Consider the following 16,664-nt stretch of genomic DNA (forward strand, 5'->3'; position numbering starts at 1 on the left):
AGGGCAGTGTCACTGGCCCTCATATGTGGGATCCGAACCGGGGCCCTCTGGTGTCCCAAGCCAGTTCTTAACCATCGCGCCACTCTGCTGGCCCCCAATATCATCTTAAAATTTAGCTCAGTAAAATGGATGAGCTGCATGAGTGGGGAAAAGGCTGTTTGGATAGTTAACATCAATAATCTCATTACTAAGACTTTAAACAGATGTTAAATAACAAAACATGCCGATTTTGAATTTCAACTCTTGCCTGGTCTTACAGATTTGTTCTGTTTAAGGCATGGGTGAGAAGGAAATTGGTTGTTGAACAAGAGAAATGAGTGATATGGGTAATAATGAGACCAAATAATCAAGCATTGGTTGTACATCTTGAAACTACTTATTAACCCTATCGCTGTGAATATCGAAGGAAGCCTGGTTGTTGTGTTGGAGCTTTTGGATAAGACAGTTCAGTGAGCTGAAGGTTCATTTCGGTTGCAGTTCAGAACCCTGAAGAAGAAGCTGGAAGAGGGAATGGTGTTCACAGAATATGAACAAATTCCAAAGAAAAAGGCGAACGGCGTTTTCAGCACAGCGGCTCTGCCCGAAAACGCTGAGCGCAGCCGGATCCGTGAAGTCGTCCCCTATGAGGAGAACCGAGTAGAGCTGATCCCGACCAAAGAAAATAACACCGGTTACATTAATGCCTCCCACATCAAGGTAAGCAGGGGAGCATGCTGGGAAGGTGTGTTGACGATGGCTGGCTAGGTTAGCGGTCACAATGCAGGGAGAAAAATACGTAGGATGGGCTGCCCCTGTGCATCTTGGCTTGTCCCCAGACCCCGAGGGAATGGTTTTGAACTTCTGAGGTTTTCTTAAAGTCAACTGGAAGGGCGTGCCTGTCACTGCGGAGAGAAGGAGGCCTTAGCAGCGTCCAGGAAAACCTCAGGTCAGCTATTTCCGGAGCTTGCTCATGACAGAGGATTTAACTTTTTCTTCTCTCTGTGGGTTAGAACCCTCCCAAAAACTCACAGGAAAAGCTGAGGATTGTCCTTCCCAGCTTGTAGTTAGCGATGATGGAGACTTTGGAAGTCACAGGCATTGTTTTACTGTTGCTGAAGTTTCTATGTCCCAGGGCAACAGAAACTTATCCATTCTCCCTTGTAATACCACAGGTGATGCATTGCACAGCTGAAGTCTCAGAGTTGCATGATATTTAGAAGAGTGGACAAGTTTAAACATAAGTCACGAAGATGTGCTTGATAATGCAACTTGCAAGATTTGCCACGTTATTCAATGCATTAGTGTCATTAAATTTTTATTGCTACTTCACAGACTTCATACTTTTGTATCTCAGCCTTTCACAGACTTTAAAATTCATGAGTTTAGCTTGACCCCAGTTAGTATTTAGAGTCATGGATACATGTGTGTATACAATTAAATGTTTCCTGAATAGCTTACCTTCCTCAGTGTCCCTAGTAACAGAACATACTTGTTTAGAAGGTCACCACTTGCTTCTGCCCTCTGAAGTAGAAGAAGAATTTATTCATTCACTAATGTTAAAGCAGTTGTTACAGGATGGTTTAAACTGTACAAGGTTCACATTACTAGTCTGTTATGAGCAACAGTCTCAGAAACCTGTTTCTGACTTTGTCCAGAATTGTTTCCTTTCTTCATTGGACTTTTCAACTGTAGCCACCTTCTTGGTAGGCTCCTTTGAGCCTCCAAACTATAGCCAGATGGGTGCACATTTATCAGTTATAACAGTTTTGATACAAAATATGAAAAGTATACCAGGGTTGAGTATAGTATTTTTGTACACAGAGCTGAAATATATATTTAAGTATTGGAAAGTACTGTCAAATGAAATATGAAAGAGCACTGTCATGAGTCATATTGTGTATTTCACTCTTATTTTCGAGAGTGAGAACAAAAACATTAAAAGAAAATGAACCTCAGGAAATTCTTTAATACACTGACAATGATGAGTTTCACGGGCTCAGTTTAGATAACGAAGCAATGGCCAAAGTAATGTGCTTCCACAAAGGTGCGACTCACACAGCTGCTTCTTGATAGAATGTCTATGAAAATCTTACATAGCTGTATTATACTATCTTCTTCTTTGGGCCAAATCCCGTTCTACCATTTTCCATCTGCTCTCTGGAAAAAGCTGTCAGTCCGCATCAGCCGTGCCCACTGGGTATAGTTAGCAGGAACATTCTCTTCCTCAGTATTCTCCGAGGCCCACGTTTCATCTTGTGGATCTGGGTTAGACATGGGTGCGTTTAATAGACCCATAGAGCTTGTAAGAACTTGTCCAGAGCTGTATATCTTGCCAATGCTTTCTCCCTGGGTTCCAAGCAGCCGTTAACACAGAACAGAGATTTATTTGCTCCAGAGGTGAAATCACATCTGTGAAATCTACCTCAGTAGCATTGGTGGTTGTGTTTTTAATGCCGTTTTTAATACCCTCCTGTCAATATTTGGAATTGGCTGAAAGGCCCCAGGCAGCAACATACTCTGGAAGTATTTATGGTTCCTATATGTTTGGGTGCCAGAGAGGCTAATGTTTGAAATCACGACTCCACAGATAAACCAGACTCCTAGCCAGCCAGCAAATATATGAATGTTATCTCCCACCAGTACTTGGAAAATGGATTTTGCTTGCCAGCTTTGACCTAAACATGCCTTGGGTAATGAGACAATAACTGACATTGTTTTTGTGTGAATCAAGTTAGTATATAGTTTCATAAAATAAATGAGGGAAAAAAGTTTCAAACAAGGATCATTTCATTGCTCCTGGAGCTATCTCGAGATCTGCCCTGGTGGATGTGTACGGGGACCTGACTTGGTGATGCTAAGACCCAGGCATGGAAGGGGACACACAAAGAATCCTTCCAAAGGCCATTGCTTCACCCTGATAGCATGACCATGATTAACACTTGGGGCACAACTTCTTCTATATGATTCTCTGCTGCTGATATTTATAGCTACAGACTTCTCCTCCCAAGATCACCCCAAGCTGCACGGGGTAATAATTTTATTATCCAAACCATCTCAAGTTTAGCTGGAGACTGTGGTCCTGCACAAGAGGAAGTGAGTGACAAAATAGCATGTGTTGTTGACTAGTGTCTTTGTGACACCTCTACCATATGTGGCACAGCAGAGTGGTGAGTACAGCACTGGTTTATAACACATATCAGGTCAGCAGGAGAAAGACATTGCTCCCAAAGGGATGTTATTCCATGGTAGACTGTGTTACTGTTTAAAAGGGTGCCACAGAGCATCAAACTGTGAATCACCACATAGGAGTAGGAGTGTGGAATCAATTCAGTTGTCGGAACCTCAGGACCAGTTTGGGTGTTGTTTTTTTTTTAAATAGACTAGAATAGAGAAGAAAAAAGAACAGAAATTATCAGAATGCATTGCACATAGGATGCATAACTATTGTTTCTGAAACAAATTCTGTTAGGCTACACACATACACATATATTCATGTAATAGTGTGTGTACATGTGTGGCTATATATGTGTGTGTGTGTGTGTGTGTGTGTGTGTGTGTGTGTGTGTGTGTGTGTGTGTGTGTTTAATAAGCCCTGGTTTGTACATAATTGCTATGGGTTGCAGACAAAAAAAAAAATGGATTGGGTGTATTTTAGTAGCATTTTCATGTGGGAATGTGTCGTTGCCCCTCTCGGTCTCAGGATTTTTGATAATGGCACTAACCCATTTGGCCTAAAAAATATTATCCAAGGTTTTCAGGTGGATACACATGGACCCGTGGTCAGCAGGTAATTCTATCCTGGATTTGGGGTTCGTTCACCTTTGCTTTCTTTGGTTTCCAGGTGGTGGTTGGTGGGGCAGAATGGCACTACATAGCCACTCAGGGGCCCCTGCCACACACATGCCACGACTTCTGGCAGATGGTGTGGGAGCAGGGAGCAAACGTGATTGCCATGGTCACCGCAGAAGAGGTAAGGGGAACGGCCGTCCAGCCATCTGTTCCTGGGGAAGGGGTGGCCGGAAGATGGGCTTTGTGTCGCTGTCCTTGCGGCTCCATCCTTCCTCCTGCAGCACCGTTTCCCTGAAAACCCTTTTCTCTTTGGCGTGCACGTGTTTTCTCCCTTCTGCATAGATTTGTTTTGTTTTCCAAAGATAACTGGTTTGTTGCATCCCATTTTTATCATTTTTTTTGTTTAATTTTTTTGAAAGTTTTTAATTTTTAAAAAATTTTTTATTGGGAAACTGTGTTTTTCCAGGACCCATCAGCTTCAAGTCAAGCAATTGTTCCAATCTAGTTATGGAGGGCGCACCTGAGTGGTCCATGTGGGGATCGAACCAGCAACCTTGGTGTTATGAGCACTGCGTCCTGCGCTCTAACCACCTGAGCCAACCAGCCGTCCCCATTTTCATCAGTTTTTAACTCTTTACTTTGCATTGCCATGACCAAAAATCAAATTCACAAACACAAATACACACAAATACACAAACAAGAAGCAAACTTCCGTTCAGCCAGCTTCTTTTGTGTGCCAAACCAAGCTGTAATCTTTCTCCTGGAATTTGAGAGCTACGGGCTGTTCTGGGTAAACGGGCACATAGCCCCAACTCCGGGGCATGGCCCACTTACATGCCATTGCATTTATCAGCCACAAAGAGACCAGAAGCTGTTGTTCCTGTAGAGGTCTTTATCCTTTGGGGAGAGAAAAAAATCTTTTTCTTCCTGTGCCCAGTGAAACATAGTTTTCTATTGTAACGAGAGAACTCTACGTGGCGTTATAAAGATGGGCATTCTCCTTCCATCAGTGTAGCTGTTCTCTTAGAGCTTGCTGTCTGTGGGGGAAGACATTTTATGTTTCTTTTCTTGTCACAGTCTCCATTTTTTATTGTAACCACTTCCTTTCGTTCCTTTCATTAATTTTAACTTCTTTTTGAAGTCATTTAAGGGACTAGCTTCATCTGTTTTGTTTGGTTTTTACCAGTATTTATGGTATTGCATATGAACTGAAAAAAAAAAATGTCACTATTCCCTTCATTGAATCCTCTGAGCAGTTGCCTTCCCGAATAGCCCATTAGAAGACAGTGGTGAAACAGACTTCAGGCTCTTTAAAGCCAGTTGCACTTTTCTGGGCTGACCTGCTATGAGACCTTCCCACAGAGTAAATTCCCCGAAAATCTCTAGAATAGTCTTAGCACCTGTGGAATTGCATCCCTATAAGGGATTCGTATGGCTTAATGCAGTGGACCATCTGCGCTAACACGAGAGCCATGGTGGTAAACAAAGCTGGCATGACCCCAGTCCCCAGGGAGCTGACATCCTAGTGGGAGGGATGATAAAAAGCGAACAAATAAAGTAAGCTCAGGTAGTGGTCAGTGCCACAGAGAAAATGGAACCAGGTGATGGAACAGAGAGTGCCTGGGAGGCTCCTTAGATTAGATGGGCAGCCCAGGGCCCTGTGAGGCGGTAGGCTTTGAGCTGAGGCCTGCGTGACAGAGGAGGCCAGTGTTATAAACACAAAGTCTGGTGATCTGTGAGGCAGCCTAGAGGCTTAGAGCCTCTTGAAATTTGTAATTGATTGAGACACTCAGTAATATAAATTCAAGGCCTCAAGTAAACCTTTTATCACAGGATTGGTAAATAAAAGAGGCAGGCATGCCTCAAACTTAAAAAGACTCAATTCAACCAAATAAATCAGGGCGAGATAGTTTTTGTATTACCTAAAGATATGTTGCTTTGCAAGAGGGCTAGTAACCATCAGGGCTTCTTTCTCTAAGGCGCAGGTCCCCCCAGCGCTGGCCGCTCACCCCCTCAGCTCAGCGTTTCTCCTCTGTCTCCACCCACCCACTGCCCTGGGTCCCCTTCTAAGCCACCATCTCCTCCACACCCACTCCAGTGATTTTAAAACTGTGCGAAACTTACAAATAGAGCCCACTGTGTAAATGGTTGGGAATGCGTATCCTTGGAAACAATTATAAAATTAACAGAGAGAGAAAGATGATATAACCAGCCGTTCTCTGTTTCAGTGGTTACTGGAACTAAAACAGATGGGTCAGGCTGAAGGAAGGGGAGGTTGACACAAGATGATAGAGACAGTGTCAGTAGTCAGTGTGGGCTGAACATCAGCAATACGGAGCATGACCTTAATTCTAGATTACTAGAACCTGTCATTCCCCTGCCTAAGGTCACTCCACCACCTTTGGATGGCTTCTCACTGTCCGTAGAGGGAAACCCAAACTCCCTACCATGGTGCTTTCTGATCGCCTCTCTCCCACCTGCCCCCACCCTCACCAGAGTGCACCACCCGGAAGACCACTCTGTTTCTTGAACACACCACCTATTCCTGCCTCTTGGTTTTGCACTGGTTCTTCTCTCATAACATTCACCTGCAGCTCAGTTGTGAACCTTTTAAATTTTCTTTTGATGTAACTACTGTGGTCCATCGTATTATTGGTCTTGGCTAACGTTTAGAGGATCCATTCTGATGGACATTGCACAGTGCTACTGAGTTGGTGACTTAGAAGCTATTTGCATTTTCCTGTCTTCAGATTTTAAGAGTAAGAGGATAAGAGCTTCTTTCCGCTGACTTATTTCCAATTTTGCCTTTGTGTGTGATTCAGGAGGGCGGACGAACCAAGAGCCACCGATACTGGCCCAAACTGGGCTCCAAGCACAGCTCAGCCACCTATGGCAAGTTCAAGGTCACCACAAAATTCCGAACAGATTCTGGTTGCTATGCAACCACAGGCTTGAAGGTCAAGCACCTTTTGTCTGGGCAGGAAAGGACGGTGTGGCATCTGCAATATACTGACTGGCCAGATCACGGCTGCCCAGAGGATGTCCAAGGATTTTTGTGTAAGTTTTTTCTTCCCAGTCGGGGTTTTACCAACAGTATCCATGGTCTTATCTCTTGGAGGTGAAATGGAAAGAGAGGATGCCTTCTCTGAAGTGGTGGTAGTATTATTACACTGAAGTATATGTCCCTTCATAGAGTATATGTAGAACAGAGAAGACAGATACAGGTCACTTATCATATTCTCTTTACCTCTCATGTAAATAAGCTAAAACTGTGGTAAACTAATTGGTTCTACCTTGATTTAGACCTTTAGCTGATCATTAATAAATACCAATCCTGATACATGCTACATGTCTGAACCTTGAAAACATGCTAATAAAATAAACTAGCCACAAAAGGACAAATATTGTATGACTCCACTTATGAGGCACCCAGAATAGGCAACCTCATAGAAATAAAAGGTGTAATAGAGGTTACCAGGTGTTGGGGAAAGAGGAACAGGAAGATATGTTTGACAGGTAAAAAGTTTGTTTGGGACAACGAAAAATGTTCTAGAAAAGGATAGTGGTGAAGCCTGCACAGCATTGTGAATATACTTAATGCCACTGAGTTGTACACTTAAAAATGGTTAACATGGTAGGTTTCATGGTATGTCTATTTTACCACAATAAAATAAACCATAGAGCAATAAAATTGTTAAAAAACATTTACTTTTTATTTTTTCATGGAAATTTGCTCTCATAAGCCGTGTATGTCCCTATAGTAGTTAGCCTCAGCCGGAACGTTCTCATAACTATGATTCAGATGCCAAGAGTTCTTGAAATCAGTTAGTAGTTTTTAAAACTGTCGTTTTGGGGTTCATTCATAGATGTTTTTTTCAGGATGTGCTTATCTTAGAAACAGATGCACCCAGCTTTTATGCATTACTTTATTTGAAAGGCCGGAAGCTGGGTGTGTGCCCACCATGTGCCAGGCAGTGGATCAGGCTCGCAGAGCGCAGAGATGAAATGGTCTTTGTGTTAAAGGCACTCACAGTCTCATGAGAAAGCCAAGCCAATGATTACAGTCCAGGGGTGAGACTGATACTGTCATCTGCTTTTCGGTGATGGCTACAGCACTTCCCTTTCCTTCCCACAGCCTTGCAAACATGTCCTGCACTTGACGGGAAACCCCATTCCTTCCTTGCCCAGCTAGGAAGGAGGCCCTAGGGCTCTGCGGATTTATTATTATACCCACCATGTTGTTGACTCTCCAGCTGGTGGAAGACCTGTGACCATCATGAAGGGACCATCATCTGGATGTTGGATAATGTCAACACCTGGATTTTATTTTGATATTCCTTTAGAATGGGAGGCAGGATTGAGGGAAGAAGAGACAGGATAGATTTTCAAGTATCGAGAGGTACTATTTCACAAATTCCAACAGGACGATTCTGCTGCATACTTATTCGTTGATACAGGTGTTTAATTTCCCATTAAAGTGATGGTGGTACTGAGGGGGTTGGACACTGAAAGTAGAGAGGAGAAAGATGATTGGAAACAAAGAATCTACAGTGTGATCTAGAGAGGGTTCGTGATTCTCCGGAGGTCAAACCTGTAGCTCAGATATTAATAAGGAGGCAATGACCTTCACAGAACTCTCTTTCCTCATAATAGTGTTCTTCCTTCCTGGTAATCTTTTGCTAATTGAGTGATTAGAATTTTCTCCAAGATGCAGGACATGGAAACAATAAAAGTACATAGGTTTGATGATTGGCTAAAGTTCTGATAAAAGATTGAGTTTATACAGTGGTTAAAATGATAGCCAAATCTTTTAAATCTGAACCAGCTGAAGGAAGGCCAATCTAAATTACTGAAAAGATAGAAAACATTTTTAAACAGTATAAATGTATTAATTTACGTTTCTAAGAAATTCAGGACAAGTGTACTGAGCGGGGGTCTTAGAAGTGTTGGCTCTGTAGATTTTTAAGAACACAGAAAGATTTCTGCCTACATTTAGATTAGATTACCTAGATACAGAGGAACCTATGCCAAATTGTCTTCCTGCCTCCAGAGGTCTTCACTGAGTACAGCTTTATTAGAGTTATTGCTACGAAAAGCATCTATATAAATCCACTTTCTCTGTGTTCTAGGAAACTCCATTTGGTGGTGGCATCTGCCTTACTGAGCAATATTTCTTTTACTTCTTAAATTTAGCACAAGAAAACCCTTGTCTCTTGTCTATGAATATTGCCTGTTGTCAGACAGAAAATGCCCAATCATCTAACATTTTTCCCCCTCGCAAAAAAGTTGGGAAGAGAGTTCCATGCACAGTATTTCGCTCATGTTGGTACCCAATAGCAACTACTCTGTCTGGTCATCTCAGGTTGTCTTCCCTCGTTTATTTTGTTTTGTTCTATTTCATTTTATGATACTGCTGGTGGTGTTGGTTGTAATAGTTTATTTTGGTAAACTACTTCAGATTACTTTGTAATTAGATAAGATTATAAAGGAAAATAGTAGTTCTTATTAATTGTATGCAAGCAGATGCTTTAAAATTAACTTTTTGAGCATCTCCATGAGTCTTAGGTACACTGGTGCTTTATGATGAGATTTCCTGATTATGGAGAACCTTCAAATCTGTTTCCCCCCTGAGCTAGCTGCTATAAAAATCTTAGTTACAAATGGACTTTTCCCAGTTCTTGGACTGTTTGAGATTTACATTTATATACTTTTCCTTTGTTTTTGGTGATCATGAAAAAAGGGTCATTAAGACTGGCATTGCTGTAATTTTTCACTTGTGCCCAATTGGAGCAGTGAACGGACCCCTGCACAGTTCTGCTGAGCTAGGCAGATGTTGGAAGGAATGTGGGAGGTGGCATGACCCTCTCACCACATGTTGCCTCCAGAAAGGGACCCGGGGGGTGACTCGTTTTGAACTACTCACATCACAACATGGAATCCAAGCTGAAAAGCAGGCCCCCCCGCCCCCCAAAGTCTATTTTAAAACCTAAAAATGAAGTCAAACCTCGGTTGACATTGACTCATTCAGTGAGGGGAAGGAAAAAAGGGCAGATGGATGCTCTTCCCACCATAAATTGGCTCTGACAGGCGGGCATTTCAAGGGGATCTAGCTAGTGTTCTGATCCCAGTCTGTTAATAGTAGGAATTGCTGTAAGTAATGTCGAGAATCATCTGCTTGGGGGACTTTGGGATTTGCAGAGGGGAAAACAGAATTTAATTTTTAAAAAAGAACTATTTAATTTAAAGAACAAATTCTCCCGTGGACTAATTGACTCCCAGCTGGTCCTTTCTGGACCCAGAACTGTACAATGGGTACCAGCCAAATAATTAGTGTCTTGTAAGAACTGTAAATTATTGTCACTTAAAAAAAAAAGATTCACCATCGGTGTCTTTCCCCCTGGCTTGCATGCAAAGCCATGGAGGACTTGAGTGACAAGGTTTGCATTTTGTCTTCCAGCCTACTTGGAGGAGATCCAGTCAGTCCGCCGCCATACCAACAGCATGCTGGAAGGCACCAAGAACCAGCACCCTCCCATTGTCGTCCACTGCAGTGCCGGGGTGGGAAGGACCGGCGTGGTCATTCTCTCTGAGCTGATGATCTACTGCCTGGAGCATAATGAAGTGAGTCACTCTGGCCTTCTCTAAATACTCCGCCTCGGACACAAATCTACCCCATGGCTGAAACTTCGCCTGTTTCCTTTTCGTTTCCAGTGTCTTCATTTCCTTTGTTCTGAGGAGACTTTTCCAGACCCCGGGATTCCTCCTTGGATTCTGACATTCATAGCCTTCCTTATCTTTTGCCTCTCACTGCTCTGTGTAGACATCCAGATAATACAGAAGAAAAGATGAAAGTGTGAGATAGGAAACATTTAGACAGTCTGACCGTAGTCGGCATCTACTGCCAGAAGACTACAGTGTTTTGTAGACAGCCTGGTTGCATTGTGGGTAACTTTCCATGGTGGGTTACGGGGTCACATGTAGTTTAGATGCATCTTGCCTGTCTAGGATGCGTTTTGGCGTCAATCCTATGTGCAAATGGGTGTACTCTAAAATGTTTTTCACTCCTCTGAGGGGGTTTACGTAAAGGGGGCTGTGGTTTGCTCTTGTCTACACGGGCAGTGGTGTCCTATAGCTCAGAGGGGCAGACCATCTGAGTGCTTTTGCTGAGGTGTACGCCCAGCTCTTCTCCCCGAACAAGGGGCTGTCACTGAGCTTGTGCCTACAGGGTATGTGCCATCCCCTTACTGCTGTGGGTCAGGGAGTCAACACTGACGGGCTTTTGATTTCGTGGAGATGAGACAAAGAGCAATCAGGCTAAAGAACAATTCTCCTGCCTTTTACTTACACGGGGTTTTAAAATGGCTTTCACTTTTTGTCTTCTTAGTTGGGGTCCTCAGAGCAGCCACATAGAGGAGCCAGGCACTTGTCAGTCCTCCTGCCTCACAGATGAGGAAACGGAGGCCCAGAAAGACATTAGTGACTTGTCCAGTGCCATGAGGCTTCTAAGCAGTTGGTGAGAAGTGAGATCTTCCACTTCCTGGCCCTGAATTATTTCCTGCCTTCACTCTGCCTCTAGGCACCAAGGGTCATTTGATTCTTGTTTATTTTCCAAATTATACAGCTTGGAGAATCAAAGGAAACTTTCAAGGTCGTTCAGTAGTTTTTAAATTAGGAAATGTCCTAATGCATGTTCTGTAAAGGAATTTCTATAATAATACACATATTTATTCAGTAGCATCATCAGTGGTTTGAAAATCACTGAGTTTGTTAAGTGTAACTTCCAGGGAAACAATAAATGCTAACTTGAAACACGTTCAAAGGATTTTTAAAAGTCCCTGCCTACAAAAAGTTAATTTTGGAAACTTTTAGTCTGTCCATAGGAATGTTTGTGCTGCTAAAAAGTAGAAGAGGGGTTTGGTATAATGCAGCCTGTTGTTGAAAACAACAGACATTCTATTGATGAGCAAACTGCCCCTCATGGAAGCAGCAGAGACTACATAACAGGCGTTCCATCATCTTCTATGAGTTCTTATCCTTTTGTCTCACATGAGATTTCTTGTTTGCTTCCCTGTCACTATTAGAAGTCCCTCGTAGAGTGAATAGCTTGCCACTAAGTCCCAAATCCACTCAGTGCGGGGAAGATGGAATGAGATGAAGTGGAATCGGTATATATGGCTCGAGCATACCCAGGCTCCAGTGGGGACAGCCGTGGGTCCCAGGGAGGAAGAGGAAGAAGGGCCTTGTCATCCCCTCGCCATGTAGATGTCTTTTTCTCCCCTCTCCTACCGCTTTCTTTGCCACATTTTCTCCTTTTCTCCATTCCCTGTGCACTCCTCTTCTGTTCCCCCTTCCTCCTTTTCAACTTGAGAAGCTATTCTGTCCGTCTTGTCTGACATGAAGGATGGCTCTGTTCTGAGCTCTTTGGAGACCCATCAGCGGCCAAGCCTCAGTAATGTGATGACATGAAGGCTCATTGATCACCAGATGTTGCTGGCCCAGTGGAACATAAACAACACGTGTCACAGCCAACATGGCGCACAGTGAGGGGTTCGGCCACGAGGGCCCTGCGTGGACTTCATGAGGGCTTGGCGGTGATTAAATTCTCTCCGGTGTATCCAAACATAGCGGATTTCCTCCATGCCCAGTGGCATGCCAGAACATTCTTCGCCGGAATGTGGTCAGTCCAAAAAGGACTTCTGTTCCCATTGATATTCAAAGATAGCTAGATGACTCATAGTTTTCACTTCCCTTCTCCAGCACAAATATAGCCAGCCTTATCTGTCCCGTTTCCCATAATTGCTATTGGTAGATGACAAGGTTGAAAAAAGCTCTCTACTTTGTTCTGCTTCAGGCCTGGCTGGGAAGAGTCAGACCCTTATTTTGGGAAAAGTATGGAACATGTTTTGTCTGTTCATTTATTTTTTTAAGCAAAGATTTTGATAAATAAATATGAAATTGTGTGTCCCATTTTTCTCCTGTCTAAACTTTCCTGTCTTCTTTCCATGGCTTCTGGATTAAGCTTCTTTATGTTTTAGTCTACAATTCATACAGTTTTAATTTTGTCAGTGAAGTGTTTTTTCTTTTTCCTGGAACAAAAATGCTTTCATGAGGTTAAGTCGCTGTGAGGTGGGGATGGGAGGGGGTCTTCCCAGGCTGCGCTGAGAAGTTTCTTTGTGGCCCATTGACTTTGGTCACTGAGTGTTAGCTGTAACATACTAACGCCCATACATATTTTTCAGAAAGCACTACTTTTATGGTTTGCAATACTCTCTCTTGGCCCCCTGGAGTTAACTATCTGTCCCAGATTAGCTAATTACAAAAGACCAGGTTTTCACTAGCCACAGAGCAAGATGTCTTGATCTTGCTGCTTTTCTGAATAAGTTATCCCTCCATCATAGAGTAGGGATGCCTTCTAAGCAAGATTGAGCAAGCTTCAACTGCCTCATGATTCCTTGGGTTTGGGACAGTGGACATCAGAGCTTGTGGGAGTGAGTCTTCAAGGCCACTGGGACTCTCTTCGTTGAGGACCAAGGGAAACTCCTATATCTTGTCTCCAAACTGCCTATTATCGGATAATGTGTTATCCTCGGGGCTGAGTCTTGGGGCTATTGAGATGATAACGCTCATGAAAGTGGTGCAGGTGGTAGTGCAGATGGGAGTGGAGGTGAGCGAGTTGGTGGCTGGGGGGTAGTATGGTGGAGGTAAAGGTGATGATGATGACAACAATGAAAATATAATAACAGCTAACCTGTATTTAGTGTTTACCATGTGCTGGCACTATTCTAAGAACCCTGCAACTCAAGTAGCCTTCACAATAACTCTGTGAGAAGGGTCTTGTTAGTACTCTCGCATAACTAAGAGAAACTGAGGCACAGGTAGATGAAGGAATTTGTCCACGTCCCACACCCAGGAAGTGGTATAGTCGGAATGCAGCAGGTGACACCTGACCCAGAGCTTGTGCTCTTAACTCCTGTGGGACCGTGGCTCTGTCGAAGCCTTTGATGGTTATGGGAGAGGAGTAGCCTTCTTCTGTCCTTCTGTCTTCAGTGCCCAACCCGGAGTAATGTCGATCAAATGTTATGATAATTAAGCTCACTATTAGGTGGCTCTAGGTTGTATATTATGATATCGGTCACTGTGGAGTATAGTTTAGGCAAAGACCCACTAGTTACCATCGGAAGTTTATGGTCTAGGGTCTGTATTTTGACTAATAGTTTGAAGATCCACATCCCTCTTCTCTTTCCTTATTAGCAAGGACTTGTCTTTCTAAAATCTGTGATGTGCATTGCTTAACTGGTTTTGGAGACGTGTGACAAATAAGGATGGCATGTGTCGTATCAGAGTGGCACAGAGTTTTGAGATAGCTGGAATGACATTTGAAAGTAAAGTAAGAAAAGGCATACAGCAGAGTTTTGGTTATTTTACTTAAGATGCTTGCTTGGTCCTTGATAGCTTCACGGATGTGGTCGTTTGCCTGGGTTAAGAGCTCTCAGAGCGGGGCCAGTGTGCTGAGGCCATGATGGCATCGTTGGGTTGGTGGTGCTTCTGCCCTGGCTGGTCCAGGAGGATGGAAATGACATGAGGGGACACCAGGAAAGCTTCTGGTCTGTTCAAACACTAGTGACCCACCATATTAATTCTCTTCCATTGACCATAGTTCTGCATTCTCAAAGAATTTACACGTAGGCGGTCTCATTTTTACTCAACATGTTTTTAGTTAAGGCTTTCACCACAAACATGCCTGCTGTTACAGAGGTTGCATTTTGACAACCGTGCTTTCTAAAGATTTACACGTAAATTATCTTACGTGGTTGTGACCATGATCCTGTGAGGTAGCACAATGGGCATGATTGCCCTCATTTCATTGACGTTAATAAAATGAGAATGAGCAGTCTTCATAAAGAATTCACTGTGTACCAGACACTGTGCTAAATCCTTTGCGTGCATTTCTTCCTGGGATCCTGTGAGGTGGGCAATATTTATCACCCTGTGTTACTACTGAGGAAATGTCACTCTCTTAGGCAGGGCCACACTGCCATTAGAGGAAAACATGGTTATCCATATCTACAGGTGTAGAAACGAAGACCAAGGGATGTCTTAAATCCAACCACTGAGCCATGATAGAGTTGCGAGTCCCAGTCAGGTTTAACTCCAGCCTGTAGTTTTCTCTAACCCACTGGTCTGTATGAAAATAGCACGTCAGTGGTACATGTCAACCAGGTTCTCCAGTTGCTGGCATCAAGTCTCCGACTGGGAAAACGTAGAGGGGGCTGAGTCCTTTTGCGTTCCCTTGGACCTGCACATGGGCGGTGAACGAATGCTTCCTGGGCGAGGGGATGAGGAACGGTCGAAGGGAAGCTCCCCGTTCTCAGGATCTTGTGCTTTTTCTCTTTTCCTGCAGAAGGTGGAAGTGCCCATGATGCTGAGGCTCCTCCGGGAGCAAAGGATGTTCATGATCCAGACCATCGCTCAGTACAAGTTTGTCTACCAGGTCCTCATCCAGTTCCTCCAAAACTCCAGACTCATTTAACCTCCCGACCCAGCTCCTGGAAGAGGGACCCAGCCCCATCTTGCAGATGGGAGAGCACCTCCAGACAACATCGGCTCCCCCAGCAGGGAGCGGAGGGCCAGAGCCAGCAGGCCACGGGCTCCCTGAAGACAGGAGCCAAGTTTATTCATAAACATCATGTATTATTTTGTATGAGATAATTTATTTTTTTCCCCCTTGGAATAACTTGTGAATCATTGTACTTTTCGTTTGAACCACATTTTGACTGATCTGCATTGTAACACATCATCAGTGTGGGGGCGGGGGGGGGTTGCCTAGTGGGTCATTTTGGGGGACAGAGGCATAAGGGAACACATCTCTCATGAAGCTGCAGCCAGATTTGTAACCAACCCTGAAATTCATCAGCTTAATTGTTCATGTCCAATTCAAAGATGGCAAGACAATGAATTCATCCTACATGTAAAGATGAGGCCCAAAGCCCTTTCCTGAAGGAAAAAACACTGTCATCTTTTGGGCCCGTGAGCCTTGGTGGACAGGTTTCTCCCTTCTTCCTTTCTGTCCTCACTCTCAGTAGTCTCCCTCCCCTTCCCCAAACCCCGATCTTGAGTTAAAGACGGAACAGCTAGCGGAAGTGCCACCATGATGGTATAGCAATTGTGATAGCAACGGGATCTGTATTGTGCCTTTCTCAACTACCCCTTCATCTGGACTCTGGAGCCTGTGTTTCCTTGCCGGGGGCTGCACCCTCAGTATTTGCTGCTTGTCCCCATTTGCTCAGGGGTCTCCAAGCTGGTGGCCTTCGAGGCCCTGGGCCGAGCCATCTGTGTAGCTAGGCCTCTTGCCTGATTGAGAGAAGACAATGGAGCAGAGCGAGAAGAGAAAGACAGGCAGTTCCTTGATACTGTGTCTAAATATGATATTTGTGCTGGACAGAGGCCTGAAGGTCACGGGGCTGGGTGTATTCTATCTTTCCATCAGTCACCAAATCATTAAAAAGATTATAAAGGAAACAGTTGGGAAAGCTGGTTTCTGGGGGTGGTTTGGCACTCAGGTAGCAAGGGCCCTGGCCAGGAGACACACTGAGTGGGACCCCACTGTGCTGGTATCATCTCCGGGCTTTGGTCCGTAACAGCAGAACGGAGCCCAGTCAGGGACCTGTCGTCCCGATCTTGGCCCACGGGATGAAAGGTGGTGGAACTTGTCTCCACAGAATCCTGTGATGGTCTCTTCTTCTCCATAAATCCACTGTCTGGTCAAGTGTGCTGCTAACGCTGCCCTCAGTGTGAGCTCAGTCTCAGTTTGTCTCTTCCTGTGCCTTCATTGGTCACTGTCCTGAATTCTTAGGTTAGTACGAGGAGTGATAAAAAAAAATACGGTGAATATTTAA

General features: G+C 44.0%; 1 protein-coding gene across 1 annotated transcript in view; it reads left to right on the plus strand.

Annotated features, from left to right (window-relative positions):
- PTPN14 (protein tyrosine phosphatase non-receptor type 14) overlaps positions 1-15,948 on the plus strand; it is a 169,401-nt gene extending 153,453 nt beyond the window's left edge. Inside the window, exons 15-19 of the mRNA XM_019635452.1 lie at positions 478-696; positions 3,821-3,949; positions 6,591-6,825; positions 10,226-10,389; positions 15,170-15,948. Of these exons, the coding sequence (XP_019490997.1) occupies positions 478-696; positions 3,821-3,949; positions 6,591-6,825; positions 10,226-10,389; positions 15,170-15,298 (876 nt within the window). The 3' untranslated portion in view covers positions 15,299-15,948. The remainder of the gene's footprint in view (positions 1-477; positions 697-3,820; positions 3,950-6,590; positions 6,826-10,225; positions 10,390-15,169) is intronic.
- The last annotated feature ends 716 nt before the right edge of the window (positions 15,949-16,664 follow it).

This window comes from Hipposideros armiger, unplaced genomic scaffold, assembly GCF_001890085.2.
Source record: "Hipposideros armiger isolate ML-2016 unplaced genomic scaffold, ASM189008v1 scaffold_22, whole genome shotgun sequence".
Taxonomy (NCBI): Eukaryota; Metazoa; Chordata; class Mammalia; order Chiroptera; family Hipposideridae; genus Hipposideros; species Hipposideros armiger.